The sequence below is a fragment of the Triplophysa dalaica genome, chromosome 11 (assembly GCF_015846415.1).
Source record: "Triplophysa dalaica isolate WHDGS20190420 chromosome 11, ASM1584641v1, whole genome shotgun sequence".
In the NCBI taxonomy this organism is placed as follows: domain Eukaryota; kingdom Metazoa; phylum Chordata; class Actinopteri; order Cypriniformes; family Nemacheilidae; genus Triplophysa; species Triplophysa dalaica.
In genome coordinates this window covers 18656336-18681917 of record NC_079552.1, presented here as the reverse complement: position 1 = coordinate 18681917, position 25582 = coordinate 18656336, and the positions used below count along the sequence as shown (strand labels likewise).

Here is a 25582-nt window from a genome sequence, read left to right as displayed (position 1 = left end):
CTTCATAATTGTTTTTATCTGCATTCATGTGTACACCACATTCTTAATGTATGAATAACTGCAATATATGTTATTATTTATTTGTATTTAAAATTAGCATGGCAAAAATCCTTTTTTATAATGTTCTATGCTGTAGATGTTCAAATAGTTTTTGATTTTCACACACAGTATAATAAGGCAACCTATCACAAGCATGTTTTGAGTTGACTCGACAAACAGAGACAGAGTTTCACCCAACTTAATAAAATGATGTTTAAGGCATTAGTTGTCACAACAGTCAAGTTTATCTAACGAACAACAGACCTACATACAAAATAATAAATTAATAATAAATTAAAATTGCATTGTTCTCAGTGTGGAGTTGCAAGTAAACAGTCTTTGATCCATGTTGTGTTTGGGCTCTTCAGGTGTACTGGAACTCCTTATCCAGAACATACTGGGTGCACTGGCACATGATTGAGATCGTGGGCAATGGCTGTGGTGCTCAGACTGAGAAAGAGACTCAGGAAAAGGCCTCGTCGCTCACAGAGACTCTCAAACTAACTAACGGTAAGACATACAGACACTTGTGTGAAAGATGTCAGTTCTAAGCTAGTCAAAATTTATATGACCAAAACACAATTCATTGTTTTTTGTTGGTTTATTATTCTCAAATCATTGTTACTTACTTCAATGACTTTAATTAATTGATAATCAGTTTCTTTAGTGTAAAAAGTATATCACTATAACTGAAACTTCTGTCATTTAAAAATGAAGTACATTTAAAAATGTATTTTTACATTACATTAATGAAAAAGAATGAAACTATAATAATTGTGATCAATACAAATATTATTTTGAGGTTTTGGGTATTCATCTCTTGTTGTTGGACTCGCCTCTCTTCTGAATGTTGTAGTGAGTCAGACATTCTTCTTGAAGCCCCCTGGAGGTCTTTACTCGCTGCCATACCTTATGGAGGGCTCCCAGGACAATGTGAGCACCCTGAGCCGAGCCGAGTGGTGGGAGGTCCTTTTCTTTGTCAAGAAGCTGGAATCCAAGCAGCAGCAAGAAGTTTACGGTATCCTGCGACAGAGCCTTGATGAGCCGGTAACAGCATTCTTCTCCTCCGCTCTATAAAGAAAAACCTGAGAGTTGACTAAGTGTGCCCATTTTCTAATGTGTTGGTTTGGGGCAGATTAATCGGCCACTTTCTAACTATTTCTAAGATTATTGGCTTGAATCTGTTTTGTTTCTGCACCCCTTGTATTTTTCAGATGGTGGAGCTGGATGAATCTACTCTCATCCAGCTGTCTCTATCGAGCGAGGTGGCGCAGAAGATCCATCACTACCTGAAGCAGAACTTGCAGGCCTCCTGTCTGGGTGACCTACTCTGCTCTCACACTTTCATCAAGCACTACCTGATCCGTGGAGGCGTCTGCCTGGAGGATGAGGACATGCTGATGGACAGCTCGCTCGGAGGACAAGGAGCTTCATCATCGTCATCGCTGTCGTCAGCCACCACTTCATCCTCCTCCTCGGCTTCTTCCTGCACCATGGGATCTGTGTCTAAGAAAGCTAAGAAGGAGACCCCAGCAGACGTGGCTGGCTGCGGCAGTGAGACGGAAAGCGAACTTCCAAGTGAAGATGACACCAAGTACCCGGATGACTTAGAGGAGAAGATGAAAGGCAAGTTTTTTTGGTTCCTTTCTCTTAACCCACCGAGTCATGGAGATGTTGGCAGTTCTGAATGTGTCGAACAGGAAATTTCACAAGCGATTCCTGTGAGAGCTAAGAAACTGCATCCACATTATTTTAGAATTTGAATGTATTATAATTTAATATTTTACAATTTTTATATTTTCTTTATTGTGTGGTCTATTTTCTCTTTATGTATACTATGTAGTAGTCTTGTCATATATTTAACCGCAAACGTGCACTCACTGGCAGCATTTTGATTATGTACCCTAAAATCGATCCGAAAAAACGAAAAATTAACTTTTGCTGCCATGCAAGCACTGGTGTTTGCTTTAAGAAATCTAAGTATATTGAAAGTATTTGGATGATTTAGATCCACGCGTACCACTAGTGGTACTTGAAGAGACCCCTGGTGGTATGTGACACATCAGAAAATTTTAAACTTGTTACATTTCGTGTTTTAAATATGGTGTTTAATACATCATCAATAAAAACAGAATACGTCTCAGCCTATATGCAATTTTAATATAGTTTTATGAGTTATTGTTTATTAACCATTGGTCGATGTGACTTGCTTGTGTGTCTCTCACTCTCTCTCTTTTCTGCTGAGCTGCATGTAAATGAAGCTTCTTATGTATTTCTGTACTTCAACCGCTGTTCAAACCTGTTGCTAAGCCCTAATGCAACACGCGTCTGCATCTACTAGAGGTAAAATCAATAAAGCGTGCGTTGTGATTTAGTTTTGCTGCAGCGCTTTGACAAGAGCTGCTGAAGTAAAGTGTGAGTCACTGTTTGTTATATACAGCTGTTCTGTTGATATTTAAGTATACGTATATTTATTTATCTTCAGTGTTAAATATTATGTCCACATTGTTTGTCTTTAATATAAGGTAGTCTTTCTACTAGCAGTGTTGGGTTTAACTAGTTACTAAGTAATTAGTTACTGTAATTTAATTACTTTTCCCATGAAAAGGTAAAGTAAGCGATTACTCTTATATTTTCTGTAATTTAATTAGTTACTTCTGTATAATCAAACTAAATACTGCGTGTTATTTATGTGTTTGCAATAGTGGAATTGACATCAAAATTCTAAGTCTAACTTTAAAATCCATGCTTTAATGCAGGGCTATTCAATTAGTTTGTCATGGGGCCAGTTCATGAAAAGCATCCCAAATGAGGGGCCGGAAGGATTTGGTCGCAATATGAGGGATAATAACAACAATATGAAATCTGTAATTTTTTTCCCCAAATTCCATTTTATCTGTTTGAATTTTTTTTATTCTGTGTTTTTCGTCCTTCACTATTCAATACTATTTTATTTGCCAACATAAAAAAATAGTTCAGTATACTACAGTATTAAATTATAAACTTTTATTAAAAAACCTGCAGTAGATAGTTTTCCACGAATACATGCAAAACAAATGCAGATTACATATTTAAACATTATTTGAATATTTCTAAAGTAAATGCACAATTTGAATTTGAAGTTCGTTCCTACTTTTTGGATAAGAAATAATACATTTGCCAGATTCTTTGCCATTCCGCGTTATGCAGCAAACATGCCTTTATTCCGCGATTCAATCATAGGGCCCTAAATATGGGAGCCAGTATGTTGTATTTTTTATTTTTGTCCCTTAAGACACCCAAAGTTCTTTTCTACATTTAAACATGCTGATTTGTATTTTAAACGGCACAACAACAACATGGGTGCATTAAGATGCCAAAGAAGACTTTTCTACATGCAAACATGTTCATTGGTTGTATTTTGAAACTGCATGTGAAAGAACATTAACCAACATAGGCGCTGTTCCCCGACCTTGCCTCAGTACTTTTAATTGGTGGTCCTATTCGTGCTAGTGAAATGTCAGAAATGAAACCAATAAATGTTCTCATCCGTCATCATCCTGTTTACCTCGTCTCACAGGAGAGACTGCTTGCGAGTCGAGCAACTCGCCAGTGTTCACACCAAACGCGAGCAATCGCGTTCCACACTCTTTATTACTAATTCTAGCCATTTCATGTTTCACTTAACTAATCAAAGTTGATGTAGGATATAGAAAGTAATTAATAATCATTAAATAGGTAATTAAATACTTTTTGGAGAGAGTAATTTGTACATTAACCTTATTACACTATTAAATATGTAATTAGTAACTAGTCGCTCATTACTTTTTCAGTGTACTAAACACTGTCTGCAAGTCCCAGGGCCGGCCCAACCTTTAGGGGGCCCTAAGCAGAATTTTATTTGGGGGCCCCTCTGTGGTCGGGTTTTAATTGTCACTTTAACATTCAAAGTCTTGCAGAACCAATTGGCCTACTTAATGTGGTGTAGTGAAAATTAGCTAAATAAACCAGTGGACAATACATTTACTGTTAATATGTTAACCACTTAAATTACTTTTGGTAAGAAAAATTTACATCATGCAAATAGTGCAGTACAATCAACTACAAATAAAATTACTTAAGATAACCAGTATCTTTTTATATAAAAAATAAATTTAAATGTACAAAAGGCCAATATTAAACTAAATAATAACAAAATGAACAGATTAGATGGCTCTGTAACAAGGTGGTTCAAGAATAAAATATAAACCTGAATACCAATCAACTACAAATAAAATCAAATATAGACAGGATCTTCTTATATGAAAAATAAATACAATTGTAATGGAAAAAATGAAAATAGGTTTCTAAAAAAAACATTTTATTTTAGATAAACTCAACTTTACATTCCACCCCAATATTCTACTTTCCTCCTTACAATCTGTGTTTCCTGGTTTTTCTAGATGCAGAGGCGTTCATGATATCTGAAGGGCAATTTTGACCAGCCAGTCTTTCTTGAGCCATGGAAGATCTCAAATAGTTTTTGATCAGTTTGAGTTTAGTGATCTTTTTTTCTTGTAGTTTTACACAGATGTAATATAAACCATAGGGGTCCACTTAATGTGTCTGTAAAGTTTCAGCTCAAAAAACACCATAGATCTTTTAATATACCATGTGCTACATGCCCACTTTTGCATGTGAGGAGAAACTGTTTTGGTGTGTGTCTCTTTAACTGCAAGTGAGATGCTAATCTCTGTTTAATTTTATTATCAGTACCAAGTTTATGAAACAGCTGGTTTTAAAATAACTTTCCTGGATTATATTTCTGTAATAAAAAATAATCTTCTAAGTAATATGTTGAATATTATAATGTATTAAGATTGCAAGCTATTTGCGGATGTTTAATTAAACTTACTTTCTTGGTTGCTAAATTCACCCTATAGCTAACTTTATCTTGCAATATAGTTTACTAGGCTAAGCCTATTTAGTTTATATTTATTTTCTAAACTTGCCTTTATCTTGCTGTTTTTTCTCTTCCTCGGTTTACTTTCGTTTTCTTTTCCCTGCACCATGAGGATAGTCCTTTTTTGTGACATTATTGAGTTGAAATTCTTCAATCAACTTCAATTATGTCAATCAGTAATACTCTAGCTGTGCATGTATCCTGCTGCAGCAGGCTGTTAGTATAATATTGCATTGTGTTTTTTTGAATAATAATAATAATCTATCACATATTAAAAATACCTATGTTTTGCGTTGTTTTTATTGTTTAAATTGATTAAAGCATGAAACCAAAAGGTATTTTTTTGTGTAGCACAAGTTGATGTTCATGAAGGGGGAAAGTGCGAGTATTGACTGAGAAACGGAGGAAAACATTTCTAATCTGAATCTGCGGTTGGAAGGAGACCAGCCAGATGACTTTCTAAAATGCTTACCGAGCTTTAACGTACCTAAACAACGACCAGGGAACCGCACGTTTCTGTCAAGCCTTGTCATAAAAACTAACTGCTGGTAAAAGAATGAGTCCACTATGTGTGTCCACCATTTCAACTGACTAACTTCAAAAATTTGAAAAAAAATATGTGTCTTAAGTTTAAAAACAGCCGGTAAACAAAAAAGTGTTTGTATACATCATAATTGGAGGATGAGGTGTAAACAGTAAGATTCACAGCTCTATTCATATGATTTTGTATGGTGGTCATTAGGTCGTACTTCGAACAACTAATTTTATTAAAGGTGGTACGTAATCTGAAAAGTTTGAGAACCTCTGATTTAGATGATCAATCCATGTTAACCAATACTGAGAGAAGAACCAGAGGTACAACAGCGTTTGGGATGACGGTTGTATGATTGTCTTGTGTTTTTGTGAATTGTTTCAGTATTCAGCAGTCCAAAGGTTCAGGGAAAAAAGAGTTCTCTGGAGAAGATCGGGGAGGCGGTGGACATCATGAGGAAGAGCAGCTCAGACTCAGGACTGCAGCTGGCCGGCATGAAAGTCATCAGCAAGATTTTGGAGGAGGAGGGACCTCAGGAGAGAAGCACCCTCAGATCAGACTCTGCACAGAGCGTCCGGTAAGACAGAGCTAGAAAAGCCAGGATATTGTTTAATTTAACTCTGTGAGAAAATGATATACACCTAGGGTAGCATGACAGCGAGTATATAATGGGGGCATTTCCATTTTAATTAATTGTTGAACTCTTTATATGAGTGCTTCGATTTCTATCTAACGTGCAGTGATAAAGTGTCAAAGATGTTGGTGGAGATGATCGGCAGTCAGCCGAAGCAGAACGCCGTCACTGCGCTGCTGCTGACCCACAGTCTAATGCTGAAATATGAATGGAGGGTCTCCTTCGCCACAGAGGGGGGTGTTAAAGCCATCCTGTCCTGTATGCAGGGGTATCTCGACTGTACAAAGGTGCAGCAGATCGCACTGGCGGTGAGCAGCTTGTCTTGTGTTCATTCATTCATTTGAAATCACAAAAGATAAATGAATTTAGAAATGGATTGGTAGAAAAACCACAGTGCATGCAGTCTGCTGTAAAGATGGGATTTGAAAACTGTACAAAGGTGTTTTGCCCTCTCGCAGACTCTGAAGGTCCTAACAGGTGCCAGCAAGCATGACCCTGGCAGCGGGGGTGTGTGTCTCCCGCTGTCTGAGTCCGGCACTCAGATGATGCTGGAGATCTTCGCAAGCATCGGGTCGGCCACACCAGAGGGCTCCAAAGGTCTCCTGTGTGCCATCCCCTCTGGCATCAACCTCATGCTAAGCACAACAGGGTGAGGTGTTTGAAGTGTGTTTGTCCTTCGTGCTGCACCTGCGGAACGTCACCTTATTTTAATGTCATGATTTTAAGCAGCTGCGGCTTGTCCGTGAGGAACGGGCTGCTGGTCATCATCATGCTGATCTCTAGCCATAAGACCCTGGCGGAGCAGCTGGTCGCCTGCAACGTCAGCAGCACGCTGAAGAAGTGCCTTTCTGCTCAGAATCAAAACAGCATGCTGGCCATCATCGCTCTAAACCACATCTCCTTGGTCCACAAACTGGAGAAAAAAGGTGCCGGTATTCTTGGTGACTTATTCTGGCTTTTGAAACAGTTGGTAGGGGTGTTCACATATTTATTGTGATTAATCGCATCTAGAATAAACGTTTTTTTACATGTTTGTGCACTTTGGGTTTATAAATATTTATATACAGTTTAAATTATATGTAGATATATATTAGGGATGTGCTCTAGGACTAATTTGACAGTCGTTGAAAACAAAGGTTTTGTAACCGTGTAGTCGACTAGTCTAAAACAAAGAAGGCTATTACTCAAACTGTTCATTTCCAATATTTAATGTAGCTAGAACAGTTTCCTTACGTTATGATCAGTAATGTTTCTGCATTTGCTGATGCGCCAACCCTGACTGGATTGTTTTAGCGGCTGCAAGAAGTGACGCGATGAGCATTTGTTTGCTTTGGCTGGTCTGTGTCTGGGTTTAAGATATGTAGCATTGTAAATATTACACTGATATCATGAAACTTAAAATATTTAACAACAATTAATTAAAAGCGTAAAAACAAAGGTTTCATTATTTGTTTATTTAAATGATGTTGAATGAAAAAAACATAGCTTTTTTAATTATGTCGCAATTTAAGTAGTCTACAAGTTATAATAAGGGTAACCTAGGCCTATAGCCTATCAACAAACAAGATAGCCTACATTATATTGTGTTTTTATTATTTATAAAGCAAAGCAATGTGTGTAAATAGAAAAGCGAATGGAAAGCAACAGAACAAGCAACAGAGCGTATTTGCTCTCACGCAGAGCAAATGAAAACGCCACTCATAAAAAGCATATGTCCCATATAAGCTAATTTATAAAACATATCTACAAAGGCTTAACACTCGAGTCCGCATGTGATTATGATGTTATTCTTATTTTACATGTTCTTTTTGAGGAAATGCCTCTGTCAGAGGAATCTGCAAAAAATCTGCAAGGACACAGAGATAACAGTGCCAAAGTGATCATGTTTATTCAAGCGCTTTTTTTGTGATTAACATTATATTCAAAGAAATTTCAAAGTTTTGTGAATCTAGAAGCCGAGACATTCTTTTGTTAACAAAACTGTGTGTAGCTTTAGATCATTATCTACTTCTTTGTATTATGCCTACATTCCGTCCGTGTTTTCCGTGTTTTCCGCATTGCGGCAATAAGAACCCAAAACTATTGGTTACGCATGGCTCAAGTGAAATTATTATTATGCCACTTTGATATGACATAGTTTGCGTAAAAACCAACCCGTTTTCCTCTTTCAAAACAGCCCCACAACTCATCTTTCAAGTGGTCATTTCTGAGCGCGCTGCAATTGGCACAAAGGAAACGAACTCTAGATATGACCTAAAATTAAAACATTTAGTTCCTGGTAAACTTTTGAAGACTATCAATAATTAATTTTTCAAACATATTGTTTTGGTATGTGAGTCCTCAATGTAAAAAGAGGAATCTCAACATCATAAAGTTACTGCTGGAAAAAAATAAAAATTAAAAATCCAGAAATGCTGTAAAAGCAAAAATTGTGGAGGACCTGGGTGATTGTTTTGAAGATCAGTGTACAGTCTAATGACTCATGACAAAGAAGTAACCCTATACAACTATGACTAAACATAAAAACTGTAATTGATTGTTTATGTAACATACAGTATTAAGAATCAGGGGTATGTAAACTTATGTCCTAGGCTATTTTGAGAAATTCTGTTATGTGATATTTATGTTAACATTTCTTTAGTGAAATTACTTGCAGGACTAAATAAAATAAAACCTCAATTTTCAAAAATCTAATTCTTCCAAATGTTTCAGCTTTTCCAGATTCTGAAAGGGGTATGTAAACTTTTTAGCACAACTGTATTTTAAAAAATGTGGAATACTAAACTGTTCTGGGGCACTATTGCAAACCATAGTCGATTTTTTACTATTGAAGTCTATAGTGCCCCAGAACTGTTTGGTTAGAAATATTCTTCCAAATAACTTTTCTAGAGTTTACTAGAAATAACCAAATTTACACAGGTTTAGAACAACAGATCAAGTCAGAATTTATCATTTTTGGCTCCCTTTGTGACAAACCCGCCTATGCAGTAAAATGGAGACCTAAGCGAAGTAATTTAATATATCATAACAATGCAATCATAAAGTAAAATAATAAAACGACAATAAATGAGCCATACTTGTCACATTCGTATCTGAAGAACATAGGATGCTTAACTTTGTTCTGAATATAGAACATGAATTTTGAGAAATAAAATAGTGATCCTCGTCTAAGTAGAATAAGAATGTAATGAGTGTCTCGGATGTACACAATAATTTCTATGTCACAGTGATTTCTATGCTCTTGTAATTAGCCATGTGTTAATTAGATGTTTAATGACGTCTGAGATTGGAAATGAGGGTTTGGATAATAATCGTAACGCGCTGCTCTGTTTGTGTCTGTAGAGTCTAAAGATGAACATGACTTTAATGACACAGAGCTTAAGATGCTGGTGGTGAGTCTGAAGGAGATGCCAGTCACTAAAGATGTCATACTGACCCTGGAACAGCTGCTGTGTGACGACACCTCACAGCTGGAGGAAGAGAGAAACGAGGTGACCCGCAGCAGAGACACCTATCAGGATCTCATCCGTCTCATGGACCAGCACAGAGTGGATCGGGCTGTACAGCTATCTATCCTCAGGTTAGATCGCAACTTTTTCCTTTTTCAAATCGTCATGTTAACAATTTGTGGATTGAAAAACAAGGCAACTGATTTTGTTTTGAACAGGATTTTGAACAAGTTTCTAGAAAACTACCAGGAGGACCTGCTGCCATGGCACGAGAGCATCGAGCCATGTCTGTCTTCTATGATGGCCTTCATCAGCGACAGAGAGGTGCGTTCATTACCGTAAAGCATAACGTCATCATGTGACGTCATACTGACTTCATTTCATGCTCCCGTCACCCCTCTCAGGTTGTACAGCAGTTCATCCGCTTCCTGTACCGAATCGCTTCTCTGAACAAAGACTACGCTGTCGTGATGTGCCGTCTGGGCACCAAAGAGGCTCTCCTTAAAGCCCTGGACAAACACAGCACCAACCTGCTCATGGTCACAGAGCTGCGAGATCTCATCAACGACTGTGAGAAATACGCAAGTCTCTACAAGAAAATGACCACCAGTGTGCTGGCAGGATGTATACAGGTACAAACCAGCATGTTCTGACCAAACGTGATGTCATATGAATCCATCCTCCGGTTCCTGTGCATGTGTTCATATGCATTTAGAAGTACGAAACTTGAGATTCTCTGTTTATTGTGTTTAGATAGTTATTGTCCAATAACAACTACAGACTGATGGATTCATGTCACGTACGTTATCTGTTTCATCAGATGGTTCTGGGTCAGATTGAAGAGCACCGTCGCAGCCATCAGCCAATCAACATTCCCTTCTTTGATGTGTTTCTGCGTAACCTGTGCCAGGGTCAGTGTTTGAATGACTGGTCATTATGTAGATGTGTTTCTAATATTAATTTATCCCTTGAATTAAATCCAATATTTTGTTGTTCTTCAGGCTCCAGCGTGGAACTGAAAGAGGACAAATGTTGGGAAAAGGTGGAGGTCTCCTCCAATCATCATCGAGCTAACAAGCTGACAGACAAAAACCCCAAAACCTACTGGGAATCCAACGGCTGCACTGGCTCCCATTTTATCAACATTTACATGCACAAGGGTGTGGTCATCAGGTATGCTTCTGCGGCCAAGCTGAGCCTTTGACATCTATACATGCTAGTGTCCAATAGCGGTGAGTAGGTTGTGCGATATGACGATATTTGATCGCGAATGATTAAAATGACTGCACAATCCACTTTTTCAGAATAATCGTTACATCGTCCTATATAGTGCAAGACATGTTATATCCGTTGATGTTCAATTGAATTCGTCAACATCCTTGTGATAGATGGCGCCATGTTAACAAGCTCGTATACGTTGCTCGTGAATTCACTGAGATGAAGCGACGCGGTCAGCAACGATGGAGGGAAACACGGTATAGTGCAAGGCTTAAACAAACGAGTTTAACGAAGGAAGCATTTTAGAAAGGAACTATACATGGGAATATGTAACTGACGCGGTGACATTTTACCTGGCCATAGACATGATTCCCATAAAGACTGTGGAAAATGAGCGCTTTAAAAGACTGCTCAAAGTCGTAGATCCACCTTATGAAAAACACACAGCCGCAAATATTTTTCCTCCACGGCCATTCCACAGCTTTACTCAGAGTGCCGCAACAAGATGCAAAACAAAATTCAAAATGTAACGTTTTTTGCTAAAACAGCTGATTTATGGTCTTGCATTAAATATTAACTTGATTACAATATTCTTGATCATATACAGTCAGGTTCATAAATATGGGGACATCGACACAATTCTAACAATTTTGGCTCTATACACCATAGAGGTGTGAACCTACACTGGTGTCAAGGTTCGGTTCGATTACGATTATCATGTCATCGATTCGGTTCAATTCGATATCACGATGCATTGACGATGCATTGGCGTCTCAAATTTCAATTTTACTAGTTAACATGTTTGTCAATAGATACAGGCAGTATAAACTGAAACTGTAATTTTACCTGCTCTAATTTGACTATCAAACATCAAACAAAACTCAAGTCTGGGCATTAGCATTTGTGGTATTACAAATGCTTGTGGCGCATGGTCGTAAATCTCATTTAACAGTAGTGGGGGGACAATACACATAAAAAAGCTCAAGAGCAATTTTTGAAGGGGACACAAATAATACCGTCAAAATTGTACAAACTACGACACAGAGCGACAATATGCATTAGGTTCATAGGTTTATCATGCAGACTTGCAGTCATATTATAACTGAACTGAACTTTCACATACTGTAATACAAGTGAACAAAAAAAGCTTCATACCATTTATATTTTTTGTTTCTGTTGTGAAGACAGGAAACAAATATAAATTCGCAATACCCATGATACAGCGGCGGCTGCTGATCTTTTAAAGAGGGGAAGCTCATTTTCGGCCTAAATCATAAAAATTGTCCATTTATTTCTATGTAAATTCTGCCCTACGTTCCTATTCAAGAAAATGCTCTGTAACCCTGTCGTACCAACTAGGCGTCTTTTCCAGTGACTTTAATTAATGAACAAACGATCTAATATATATATATATATATATATATATATATATATATATATATATTTAACTCAACGGGAGGAAATGTGGGAATTATGTTAAACTGAAACAATGAATGTGGTGTGAAATTGTGTGAAATATACAATGAAGGTTGCAGCAGTTTGTCTTTCGACTACACATGCAAAATCCGCGATGGGACTGAGTTGGAAATGGAGACGCAGAGTGATACGCGTCATAATCTGAAGACCGCGCCCACACCAACCGTCTCTTTGCATTTCGAGAAGCTGCCGCCTCCTTGTCATTTATGATTTATGACAAAAAAAATGTCTAAAAGCTGATATGTGACAATGTGTATAGCAAACAAGCTAAAAAAAAAACAAGAAATACGTTTTTATAAGCTGTCGACCCCAAAAAACGAGCGTTTTAGGACATAAAAGTGGATTAAAAAGAGATGACAGACCCTCCAATCATCACGCAGAGGCTCGGAGTCCGGGCCAGCCCACTCCTCCATTCATCCCAGAGACGCTGAGCATCCGTGGGCGGGACATAATCGCAGCATTATCCAATGACCATGTTGTTTCTAAGCACTGAAAAAAACTGTTTAAAGCAGCCCCATTGAAGTCAATGGACGCTGGGCTTCAACAGAGTAATGCACTGTACGCTACGGGAATGAATGAGAAGGAAATCAGGGAGTCAGCCGACCTAAGTAGCTGATTCTGAACGAAATTGTTTTTGTTCGAGATGAACGTGTTAAACGCATTTTTAGTCAATAAAATGTTAACATAATAGTACATATATTTGACCATTCATTTTTTGACAATTATAGGGGAAGCTGAGCTTCCCTTGCAGTCTTAAAGAAATTGCGTCTGCCATGATACTACATGTTAACAAGGAGTCACTTTTTAAACACATGTTATCCTGATTTATACTGCAACATCATCTGCTAAAGTCACCTTACATCTACATTAATGAGTGGTTGTTATTTTCCCCTGTAGTGCACTGCCTCCTCCAACAAACTTTGTTCATGTTCGTCATGTTCGATTTCAAATGAAACGAACAAGATGTGCTTTAACTGCAGACTGTCAGGTTTAATTTGAGGGTATTTACATCCAAATCAGGTGAATGGTGTAGGAACTACAACAGTTTCCATATGTGCCTTCCACTTGTTAAGGGACCAAAGGTAATGGGACAGAATTATAATCATAAATCAAACTTTCACTTTTTAATACTTGGTTGCAAATCCTTTGCAGTCAATTACAGTCTGAAGTCTGGAACGCATAGACATCACCAGACGCTGGGTTTCATCCCTGGTGATGCTCTGCCAGGCCTCTACTGCAACCGTCTTCAGTTCCTGCTTGTTCTTGGGGCATATTCCCTTCAGTTTTGTCTTCAGCTAGTGAAATGCATGCTAAATCGGATTCAGGTCAGGTGATTGACTTGGCCATTGCATGACAGTCCACTTCTTTCCCTTCAGAAACTCTTTGGTTGCTTTTGCAGTATGCTTTGGGTCATTGTCCATCTGCACTCTGAAGCGCCGTCCAATGAGTTCTGAAGCATTTGGCTGAATATGAGCAGATAATATTGCCCGAAAAACTTCAGAATTCATCCTGATGCTTTTGTCAGCAGTCACATCATCAATAAATACAAGAGAACCGGTTCCACTGGGACGCCATGACACTACCACCACCATGCTTCAGTGATGAGGTAGTATGCTTAGGATCATGAGCATTTCCTTTCCTTCTGGAGAGTGTTCTTGATCTGGCCAACTGTTGTGAAGGGTGTTTTCTTCACCAGGGAAGTAATTATTTGGTCATCCACCACAGTTGTTTTCCGTGGTCTTCCGGGTCTTTTGGTGTTGCTGAGCTCACCGGTGCGTTCCGTCTTCTTAAGAATGTTGCCACGCCTAATGTTTTTGCTATCTCCCTGATGGGTTTGTTTTGTTTTTTTTTCAGCCTAATGATGGCTTGCTTCACTGATAGTGACCAGCTCTTTGGATCTTATCTTGACAGTTGACAGCAACAGATTCCAAATGCAAATAGCACACTTGAAATGAACTCTGGACCTTTTATCTGCTCATTGTAATTGAGATAGTGAGGGAATACCACACACCTGGCCATGGAACAGCTGAGAAGCCAATTGTCTCATTACTTTTGGTCCCTTAACAAGTAGGGATGGGCATTTAAAGCAAAAATAATATTCGAAGATCGATGAGAACTATTCGGAAATAATTCGAAATTCGTACCCCTCCCCCACATGGACCCATTTACAGTATTACACACCCACAAACGGAGACAGAGAGAGAACATTTACGCTTTAAATCCATATGACAGCACACTGCTTTATGTATTATGGAATAGGCAATCTTATATCAAGCTATAATAATGTGCTGAAACAATAATATATTGCAACCTGGTCGCACCCAATTGCGTATAAATAACACCCTGTTTGCATTATCGTCTAATTCGTACGCCAAATTGCGATTTTGCATGCATATGATACGCCAATGTTTGTTTGTACCTGGGTTGAGAGCAGCCATTTTAAAACGTACATGAAGAGGAAACAGTGAAATAATTAAAATAATACTGCTAGGTTTAGGGTTCGGGTTAGGGTAGAGGTTATAATATGTATGGACGGTAAAAAAGGGGTTTAGGGTTTGGGTTAAGGTACAGGGTAATGAGACGAATTGCTGTTTAATATGCAAACACGCTAATTGGAGTATTTATGCACGCAAAATCACAATTTGGTGTCTGTATTATACGATAATGCACAGCGCGTGTTATTTATACGCAATTGGTGCGAATGGGCTGTATATTAAAAACCGAATGACGGCACTTATTAACAGTACGTCGATCAGCATCAACTGCTCATAATGCTAGGACGTTTCCTTGTAAAATATGTGCATGCACATTTATACCAACTAATAAACAGTGTGATTGATCAAAGAAAATATATTAAAGCCATAAAGATTTAAGACAAGACTTAAAACGTGTTAAAACATATTAACCGAATGACGGCATTTATTAACAGTTCGGAGCGATTTAATGAATTAATTGCTCAAAAGGCTTTCATTTCTATTGTCATGAAAAAGTTTCTCCAGTCTGGCAGTGATCGTTTTTCTAGACGAACAGTAAACTCGGCCTGTACAAACTCCATAAGATTTTTAAAACCCTCTCCTTTGACAAAGCCAATCGGAAGGATATCCTTAGCAATATCTTGCTAGTTAGAGTCGTTATTTGCTCCGCCCTTCTGGCATCCAAATTGGTTGGTCTGACCATAAAACTAGCAACTGATTGCTGACCTGTGGATGGATCTGTTGGGTGCTTCGCCCCCAAATGACTGTGCTACGTAGTTGTTGATCCATGATAAGCCAGCTTTGCATTGCAGAGTTTGCACTGCACTTTATTCTCATTCATTTTATTAAAGGACCCCCACACAGAAATCATTTTTGACATCCAATTTACCGTTTCTGTTATCCTATGCGGATCTACAGTGTGCGCTACTTCGTTACCAATTCTTGTGAGAAAATGTTTTCCTCTATTGTCTCTTGATTGACAGCCTTTAGGTTTAAGGTGCTTCGTTATTGGGAGCGCCACTCTTGGGTTACATGAACGCGTTATGCGTGAAAGCGCGGCGATTGTTTTTAAGATAGCACACACTATTCGAAATTCTATAATATACAAATAATAACTAAATAAACTAAACGAATATTCGAAATTTGTGACTCATCCCTATTAACAAGTGGGAGGCACATATGCAAACTGTTGTAATTCCTACACCATTCACCTGATTTGGATGCAAATACCCGCAAATTAAAGCTGCCAGTCTGCAGTTAAAGCACATCTTGTTCGTTTCATTTGAAATCCATTGTGGTGGTGTATAGAGCCAAAAATGTTAGAATTGTGTCAATGTCCCAATATTTATGGACCTGACTGTAAATGGTAAATGGAGTATATTTTTATATTGGGACATTGGTTTTGCTGTATTATAGCTCTGTAATTTGCAAAATATTCTTAAAACCAACTTGAAAAAGAACTAGATGTTGTATCCAGCGGCCATGGATTTCAAACTACCTCCTCATGTTGTTCACCGCTATAGGTGGACAATATTGAAAAAAAATCAAATCACAATTTTTTCTTCTATATCGCCTACCCCTAGCGGTGAACAACATGAGGAGGTTGTTTGAAATCCATGGCCGCTGGATACAAATTGCTGAAATGTTACATGTATCTTACAAAAATTCTAGTATTTCTGATGGAATACTGCTTCATTTGTGTCATCTCTAAAAAAATTTTTTTTTTTTTCTTGACAGACAGCTGACAGTGTTGGTGGCCAGTGAAGACTCCAGTTATATGCCAGCTCGTATTGTTGTTCTGGGAGGAGATGATCCCACAAACATTAATACTGAACTCAACACAGTGAGTAAACTTTTCACATTAATCACAATGAAGATACAAAGATGATGTGAAGGTGATCAGTGACCATGTTCACACTACCGGCCTTAATGCTTAATTCCGATTTTCTGTTTGGCTGTTTACATTATGTTTAGGAATATCAGATTGCAGTGTGAACTGGTCGCGGTCCTGAACTGAATCGCATGCACACAAGAACACTAACAATACGTCACTTGCGGGATGCTCCGAGTAAACATGGAGGCCACAGAAGTTTGTGTTATCACGTTAGGAGCTTATATTTTTAATACGATGTATAGTGAATGCCACAAAATTCACGAACAAATATTAAGAAGAACAAGGGGGGGAAAATGTCAAAACCATGGCACTTTTAACCATGGCACTTTGTGGCACAAATGCTGCAGTTTCTGTACGGAGGTGTGTGTGGATGGGAAGTCAGAGCCAGGAGTGGTGGGATCGTGATGTAAATAACTTTACTGAAATTGATTTCATGCACAATTTCAGGATGTCAAGGGCTACTTTTAAACTCACACGACAAGACAACTCCACTCACCCAAATGCTGATTAAATCTAGCATTTCACTGACTAAACTCCCTCTTCTCCTCCATGTTGTTACGATTAAACAAGTGAAACGTTAGGTCGCACTGGCACAGAATTCGATGTAGAATGACGTCAAAGTCACATGAATTCCGATATCACCGTTCAGACTTAGGTCGAATTGCGAAACATCAGACCTGTATTTGATTAAGGACCACATGGAAGTGGCTCAGATCAGATTTAAAAAGATTGGATGCCATGGGGTTTGTCCGGTTCACACTGACATGCAGTAAACAGTTCTGTGAAGTAACCAAACAGATATCATCCCCCATTGACTGCCAGAGTATTTATTTTCCATACTATGACAGTTTGGTTTCTGACATTCTTCCAAATATCTTTCTCGGTTTTCATCAGAAAAAATAAATGTATGAAGATTTGGAACAACTCGAGGGCTAGTAAATGATGACCGAATTGAGATACACGAGTATGCAAATTAGCCCCGTCTCCACTCACTCGCACTCGCAAAATTCTACAAATTGTTTATGTAGTACAATTATTATACAATTAAATATTAATTAAGGAATATTAATATTCATAAATAAAATATAATATAATACAGATTAACAAACACATTAAGATAATTTGGGTTCAGTTGTGTGCATCCCATGAAACCAACTACAGGGAGGTGTGAGCTATGCCCTAAATACATTTTAATGATGTCATTGCTACTGTTGGCACTTCACATCCTGTATTTTAATACAATCAAATAGCCAATTAAGTCGATTTTCTGTTGTCAAAAAAAATGCAAAATTTATTGTTGGATTTATTGCTTGTTTCCCAGATGAATACTAAATCTAGTGACTATGTTGCTAAATTGAATGCCTCACACTTTTTTTGATCAGGTGAATGTGCCACCTTCTGCCAGCCATGTGGTTCTGCTGGAGAACATGACCCGCTTCTGGCCCATCATTCAGATCCGCATCAAAAGATGTCAACAGGTCAGACGTCTTCATTGAGAAGATCATTCTGTGTTAATCTTTTCTAATCGTTCTTTCTTCACTTCACTCTCTGTTTGTGTAGTCTACTATAGATCAAACCATAATGACTTCCCTGTCTATTTCTAATGTTTACACCAAACACATGTTATTTCTTCCTGTGAACAGGGTGGCATTGATACGCGAGTGCATGGTTTTGAGGTTCTGGGGCCAAAGCCCACGTTCTGGCCCGTGTTTAAGGAGCAGCTGTGTTGTCGCACGTATCTCTTCTATACAACAAAAGCTCACACCTGGTGTCAGGAGATCCTGGAAGATAAGAACCAGCTGCTGCAGCTTTTCAACAAGTGAGACCTTCTACTTGACATCCTTTATAGATTAGATATACGTAGAGAGAGATGTATATTTGCCAGCACTATTAAACGACGGTCTTGTTTTAGACCTTCCTGATAAATAAGTTGTAAGTAACATCCCACTGGGCAGATGGGGAGTTTTTTTTCTTTTATATAAACAGTATTTTCTCTGGGTTTTAGGTTAAACAGTGCACTGAGACACGAGCAGATGTTTGCTGACCGCTTCTTGCCTGATGCTGAGGCGGCAGAAGCGTTAGGTCGGACCTGTTGGGAAGCCCTCATCACACCAATAGTACAGAGCATCACTATCTCAGGTAACACCCAATCAGATTACAACTTTTCAGGTCATGGAAAGCAAATTTCTCATTCTGAAAATGTTTTGTTGGAAGTTTCATTCTGAAGTTTGCTTGGGATTTATGTCATGTTCTGGTTAACAGAGACCTCCACTCTTAGCCCTCTGTCCTGGCTACTCAATGAGTATTTAGAGAACACTAAATCGTCAAAGCGAAGCAAGATCACAGCCTCGGTCTTTAACTCTCGCGTGCGGCGTCTCACTCATCTGCTCGTCCATGTGGACACCAGCACAGTTGATACAGAGGAGCTTAAACCTCCCATCAAATCCAGTGAGTGAACTACAACACATAATTCAAATACACATTTACTGCTGCTGCTGTGGGAAACATGAAAATATATATGTTTGTCTTTTACTGTTGTTTCGGACTTGATATTTAATTTTTTTAATATGTTACATCAAGATTCCTTAATTTCAAGGTATTTTTCTTGTTTTCAGAAGGTATCAACAGAAGCAGAGATTTAAAGAGTAAGTAATAGTGTAGATGTTTATGTATTTTGACATGATATTTTTTTTTGCAGCACCCCATTCATCCGCTCTGCTTAACCCAAATTTCTTTATCTATTCATTTATTTTTGCTGGCTGTGCTGCATAATTTGCATAAAACAATGTAGATATATTTTGCAATTTTTGTGACCAAAATCACAGTTTCATCCATTATATGATAAAAAAAAATGTTTTTACATTGTAGCTTTGCAAGGTTGTGGGTTCGATCCAAGGGGATTGCAAATACCTATGTAAAATGTATAGAATTAAGCAATGTAAGTCGCTTTGGATAAAAGCGTCTGCCAAATGCCTAAATGTAAATGTAAATGTACACACGTCACTTTTACAGTTACAGTTTTTTTTCTATTTAACATAATATACAGCTGTGGAAATAATTCAGAGACCACTTCTAAATTATTTTCTGTTTTTCTAAATCTCCTATTTATAGGTAATTGTTTAGGTAAAATTATGATTTTAATTTCATTCTGTGAACTACTAACAATACATATTTTTACAAATTTCAAATTAGAATTTTGTTTCTATTTGCATTTATTTGCCAAAAATGAAAACGATAGAAATGGGTGAAAGAAAAGATGCTCTTTTTTTGTGTTCTTGATCATGTTTTGAGTATTTGCAGACCCTTGCCTGATGTTGTGTTCAGACCAAATGCGAATGGCGCGTTAAGCGCGAGTGATTTACATGTTAAGTCAATGCAAAGACGCGATAAGACCTACTTGCGCGAATGAGGCAGCGCAAATGATGCGAATGCGCAAGTCGTGTTTGGTCTGAACACACAGTGAGTCATTTTATTGATGTACTTTTGTTTTTTTACAGATAGCAAAGATGGGAAGAATAAGGAAACGAGTTCAGTAAGCTCATCTTCAACCTCCTCCAAACCCAAAGTGAAGAACAGCAGCAGTATCGCAGGCATCGCTTTGTGCTGGCAAGGTGTTGTTCAGCGACAGGTAAACCAGTCTAACCCACATATCCTCACAAACGCTGAAGTCTTTTCTATGTTAATCAGCATTTTAAATCAAAATATTGGGTGGTTTCCAGGTAAAGAGTTTATTGGATTCGACAAGCAGCCGTCCTGACTTTGTAGAGTGCTACAGGAACATGTTTTTACGGCTCAAGAATGCCATGGAGGAACTGTTTGGTCAGCACACCGCTTTTGTGCTCGCTCTCCGACATGGATTTTCTGCAGCCCTGCTCCAGCTCTCCATCCTCACAGCCATGCATGTAAGTCAGCATCCAGACAATCCGAATAGATAAAAGGATTTAAAAACTCTAATTCCACAAATGAAATTGAGACATGATTTATTTTCTTTAAGGTGAGTGAACGGTTCGCACAGTACATAGATAAGATGATTCAGGAGAGCGGAGTGGACTCTAATGTGGACACCCTGAGTCAGCTGCAGCAGTTTCTGGAGCCTATGCTCTTCCTGTCGGGTCTGGAGCTCGCCAACACCTTCGAGCACTTTTACAGGTATGTATAACCTGCATGTATTTTCGATTTCAACATAGGAAAATTGTATCAAGTTTCTCATGTTGTCCATCTTACCGTCTTCAGGTATTATCTGGGTGATCGTCTGCTGGGTCAAGGGAGGGTGTGGCTGGAGAACGCTGTGGTGGAGCAGATCGGGACCTGTTTTCCAAACCGCTTTCCCCAGCAGATGCTCACCAGCCTGAGCGAATCGGAAGATCTTCAGCAGGAGTTTCATCTGTACCGTCTACAGCAGCTGGACAAAAATCTGGACAACTTTGAGGAGGTGAGAGTGGCACAAATCCAATGCACAAGCAGCTCAGGAGAGCGTCTGCTGTCATTGTAACCATAGAGTGATGTGAAGCAGCACCAATCGTATTCTTCTGACAATGTTTGTCTTGTTTTTCATGTTTTTTGTTTGTATTTTTTCAGATGATGGATGAAGAGGTGTCTGAGCCTGAGGAAGAGAGCGATGTGAAAGTGTTGGTTTTATCTCCACGTTGCTGGGTTGTGTCGGCTCCATGCTATCTCGAGGATCCCAGCAAAAACTTCCCCTCTCAACTCTGCAGTTATCTGGCTGAATTTACGGAGTTCTATAGCAACAGTCAGTTCAAACTCACACTGCACCGATAGTGAATGTCATGTGATGTTTAACAGGATTTGGCTGTGAGTCATGAGAATGTTCCCGATCCATATCCTTTGTTGAGCCTCAGAGAGCATTCCTGTTCTAACAGTCACAGCTCCAAACCTAAAAGTTACAGTTCACTCAAAATTAAAAATTCTGTCATCATTAACTTACCCTCGGGTTATTTCAAACCTGTATACATTTCTTTGTTCTGTTAAACACAAAGAAAGATTTTTGTAAGAATGTTAGCCGTTTCAGTTCTGTGACATCATCTACTACCATAGTAGGAGAAAAAATCTTTTTTTGTTCTGTTGAACAAAATTTTGAAGAATTTAGGATCACAATCAGTTCTGGTGCACCTTTGACTACCATTTAGTTTTTCCTACTATGGCAGTCAATGATATCACAGAATTGAAAATTGCTGACATTCTTCCAAATATCTTTGTCTGTGTTCATCAAAACAAGGTCATTTATACAGGTATGAAATCACATGAGGCTGAGTAAACGATGACAGAGTTTTCGTTTTGGGTGAAGTATCACTTTAACTCTCAAAAGAATATTGCTGAGAAATGAAAATGTTCATTTGATTTACTCACTCTCAGGCCGCCAAATGTGTACGTGGGTGATTCTCAGGAAACTTTGCCTTCAGGATGTCAAACAGGATTAAAAAAATAAAATAAAGAGACTTGCATCAACAAATCACATTTTATGCATACAAAAAAAGGTCTGTCATGTTTAAACTCATGAATTCTAAACTTTAAAACATAAAAAAAAAAATAGGAATCTCATTACCGCAACAAACTAAAAATGTGGATTTCATTGCATGTTTTGCTAAGAAAAAGAGAGGCCACGATGTCTAAGCAACTAATCATACAAAATCACACATTAAGAAAGTTTATTTTTGTAGATAAGTATTCATTTACATTTTTAAATGTGGAAAACTGTGGATTACGGTAATGATACCATTATTATTGTGTAAACAGTTCGATAAGATACTATACTTTTTTTTAAATAGAAAGACTTTTTACAAGGTAGCCATTTGCAAGGTAATGGCAGGAGTGTTACTTGAAAAAAAATCAAGCTTATTGAAAAGATCTTTGTGTTTTCAAACAGTCTTTTAAAAACGCTGTTGAGGATGAGAATATCAGTCATGGATGCTTGTTTGTTCCACTGTTTCTTTATTTTTATCATACATGAATAGTTTGTTAATCTAGTTTCTCTTTTTTTGTCAGTTTAGAACATCTAGAATTTCAAAATAGTTCAAATTGTTTAAATTACAACATAGCATGCACTTAGACCTAACTGGATGGATTACAGAAAATGCAATAAAATAAAAAAATAAATTATTCCTATATTAAAATGATTCTCTGTGGCAGAAATCATTACTGTCATGATATTTTGATGGTTTCATGTGAATCGCCTATGTGCCATTGTTTTTGATTCGTGGGAAAGTAAGGTACGAGTTTTAGCTGATACATTTTTTTGCGATTCATAAAATGCATTTGAAAGTAGTCACATTTCTCATCTCACTATCAACAAGTTTTTGATTCATTTGTCAGGTATCTGCATTAATACATCCTGTTTTTTTTTTTGTTGTATAGGTCAGTGCATGTACAGCCTGACCCACAGTAAACCTCGGCGGCTGCAGTGGACGTGGCTCGGTCATGCAGAAGTTCAGTACGGCTCCTGCACCCTTTACGTCTCCACGCTTCAGATGTACATCCTGCTACAGTTTAACCAACAGGAGGTACTTCCTTAAAAACACACCACAGCAGATCCACAAGAATCCTTACTGAACCTCAGGCTAATAAGAAGCAGGTTTGTGTATGCTAGCTTCAGAAGTACATTTTCTGTTCTGTAGAATGTGAGCGTGGAGGCTCTGCAGCAGGTCACCGCTCTCTCTCCATCCATGCTGACTCACGCTCTTAAACCTCTCACTGAAGAGAAGAGTGTTCTGACTCACAGTGGCTGCTGTCAGGACCCCGGAAAGGGTGAGCAAGCCTCTCTAACTTCTCTAACCAATACTTAACACTGTGTTTTATGTTGAGCAGTAATGAAAAATGTTTACTTAAAAAAAGTGGTCCAGGTTCATATTTATGTAGCACTTTTCACAGTTTTTTATTGTAGCATAGCACAACAACAGGGATCTGTTTTCCTTCTGATTACTTTACCATTTTCCTATTTACACCATGTGAATCAAAAGCATAAACGGCAAATCCACAAGGATCTGTATGACATTCACTTTGCAGGCATCCTGAGACTGAACAAGAGGTTCCCGACACAGAGCTCGGACGGACACCTTTTACTGCTTCCTAAGCAGACGTACCTTAATGTGGACGAAGATGCTGCTCTCACACTGGAGAGGAAGAGGAACTACATCTACTGTCTCATTGTACAGATCATGAAGAATGAGAAGGAGATGCATATTGACAATCTGGTTTTTAAGGTAATGTCTGGATCAATGAAGGAAGTAGGATGATGACTGTGCCATCTCTGGTGACTGTCCTTGTAGTTCTTACAGTAGTTGATAAAAGCATTATTTGGGTGAATTTGATTAAACTTGGCCAGCATATGGTGGTCTTGGTGGGTCCTATAACCACTTCACAACATTAATGGCAATTTTGCGGACATAATGAAAAATACTTTAATCTGTAAATTATGCTAAAACATGTGTTTATGCTTGTTGCAGGTGTTGGACAGATGTCAGAAAAAGGAGGTGACTCGAGCTCCCTCCTCAGTCCGCTTCGGCTGCAGCACGACTGACGTGCTCTCCTGCATCATGCACGTGATCAACAAAGGCTACCTCCGCCGAAACGAAGAGAGTCCACACATAGTAGAGTTCTTGTTGGAGGACCCCACCACACCCCGCAAGGGCCAGGCGCAGTTCTCCTTTAAGATAGACATGAAGAAGAACTCCTCCGGCGGCAGCGACAAGACAGACACCAGGTGTGCTGCTGCTGATGACCCTTAAAGCTGCAATCCCTTGCTTTAATAACCAGGAAATACGATTCATATTTAATAATCAGGTATTTAGCACATATGTAAAAAAGCAGTGTTGGAAACTGGCTTACATTATCACAGTGGTAAGCTTATAACTGTAAATTATGATTTATAATTTGAGCATCAGTTTTGCTGGAAATGTTATTTTAAATGAAAATAAGTACTTAAAATAACCAGCAATTTGGAGATGGTGATATGAAGGCAAAGAAAAAAAAGCAACTTAAACCAGTTATGTTTATTCTTTAAAAAATAAAGAATATTTAATATTTGAAAATCATGTTTGTTGTTCATTTATTTTGTGCACTAAAGAATAATTATATTATTTTGAGCCTTTGATTCAATAACTTGTCATATCAATGGACAGACGTGTTGGCTACAGAAGCTTTAAAACCTGTTAAATATTATTAAATATATTTGAAGTTTAGAGATATTAAAACTTTAATAAGTACTGAGAGGTAACTTTGTATTTTATGTATTTTTAGGTTTTAACTTTTTAGATTATTTGTTGACAATAAACAAGTCAATGGATTTCAGCACAGTTGGAATAGATGTCATGCACAAAATTGTGCACAATCCCAAATCGTAAATCTTTGTTTGTTGAGTATTTTAAAGCGTATTTATACTAAAGCATTTATATACCAGTAATATATTAGTCTAGTAGTCTTGGATATGTAACACATTTTACCGGCAGTAAAACCTGATCGTTGTCATTGTTCCTGAATATCAAACCTTATATGCTGTGTCCTGTATCTGTCCCTGCAGTCTGGGGGATGTTCTAGTTCCCCCGCAGCACATGGAGGACGGCGTCCTGGAAGCCGTGCTGTTCTCCATGGGTCGGACCATGACTCAAGAGGAGGTGAAGCAGCTGATGCAGCGCACCGTACAGCAGGTGGCAGGTACTCTGAGTCTGGATTTGGACCGGGCCGAGCATCTGCTCATGCACTGCAAATGGAACGTTGACACATTGATCCAACGCTACACTGACGACCCGGACTCCCTGGTGCTGGCCGCCGGCCTTAAGATCAGAAACCCGCAGCCGGACCCTGGTCCTGTGAGCCAGTGTCCAGTGTGCCTTTCCCAATCCAAAGAGAGCGATCCCCCTCCAATGCTTTGCTGTAGGCATTACTGCTGCAGGGTGAGTGTGCACATTTATGCAAATGCACATAAAATCGTT

At 38.4% G+C, this 25582-nt stretch overlaps 1 protein-coding gene across 3 annotated transcripts in view; it reads left to right on the top strand.

Annotated features, from left to right (window-relative positions):
• LOC130431199 (cullin-9) overlaps positions 1-25582 on the top strand; it is a 40337-nt gene that overhangs the window by 9106 nt on the left and 5649 nt on the right. The window contains exons 5-32 of one of the 3 annotated variants that reach the window (XM_056760069.1): positions 408-549; positions 896-1086; positions 1254-1665; positions 5877-6069; positions 6233-6434; positions 6585-6775; positions 6853-7052; positions 9469-9706; positions 9794-9899; positions 9980-10207; positions 10396-10486; positions 10577-10748; positions 16481-16586; positions 18020-18115; positions 18281-18456; positions 18643-18776; positions 18900-19085; positions 19256-19282; positions 20135-20265; positions 20357-20539; positions 20632-20786; positions 20871-21069; positions 21216-21387; positions 23010-23155; positions 23270-23399; positions 23658-23854; positions 24098-24354; positions 25171-25543. In XM_056760069.1, coding sequence (XP_056616047.1) covers positions 408-549; positions 896-1086; positions 1254-1665; positions 5877-6069; positions 6233-6434; positions 6585-6775; positions 6853-7052; positions 9469-9706; positions 9794-9899; positions 9980-10207; positions 10396-10486; positions 10577-10748; positions 16481-16586; positions 18020-18115; positions 18281-18456; positions 18643-18776; positions 18900-19085; positions 19256-19282; positions 20135-20265; positions 20357-20539; positions 20632-20786; positions 20871-21069; positions 21216-21387; positions 23010-23155; positions 23270-23399; positions 23658-23854; positions 24098-24354; positions 25171-25543 — 5034 coding nt within the window. Of the gene's footprint in view, positions 1-407; positions 550-895; positions 1087-1253; positions 1666-5876; positions 6070-6232; positions 6435-6584; positions 6776-6852; positions 7053-9468; positions 9707-9793; positions 9900-9979; positions 10208-10395; positions 10487-10576; positions 10749-16480; positions 16587-18019; positions 18116-18280; positions 18457-18642; positions 18777-18899; positions 19086-19252; positions 19283-20134; positions 20266-20356; positions 20540-20631; positions 20787-20870; positions 21070-21215; positions 21388-23009; positions 23156-23269; positions 23400-23657; positions 23855-24097; positions 24355-25170; positions 25544-25582 lie in introns of all 3 variants that reach the window. The other 2 variants (XM_056760067.1, XM_056760068.1) reach the window with 2 other exon arrangements.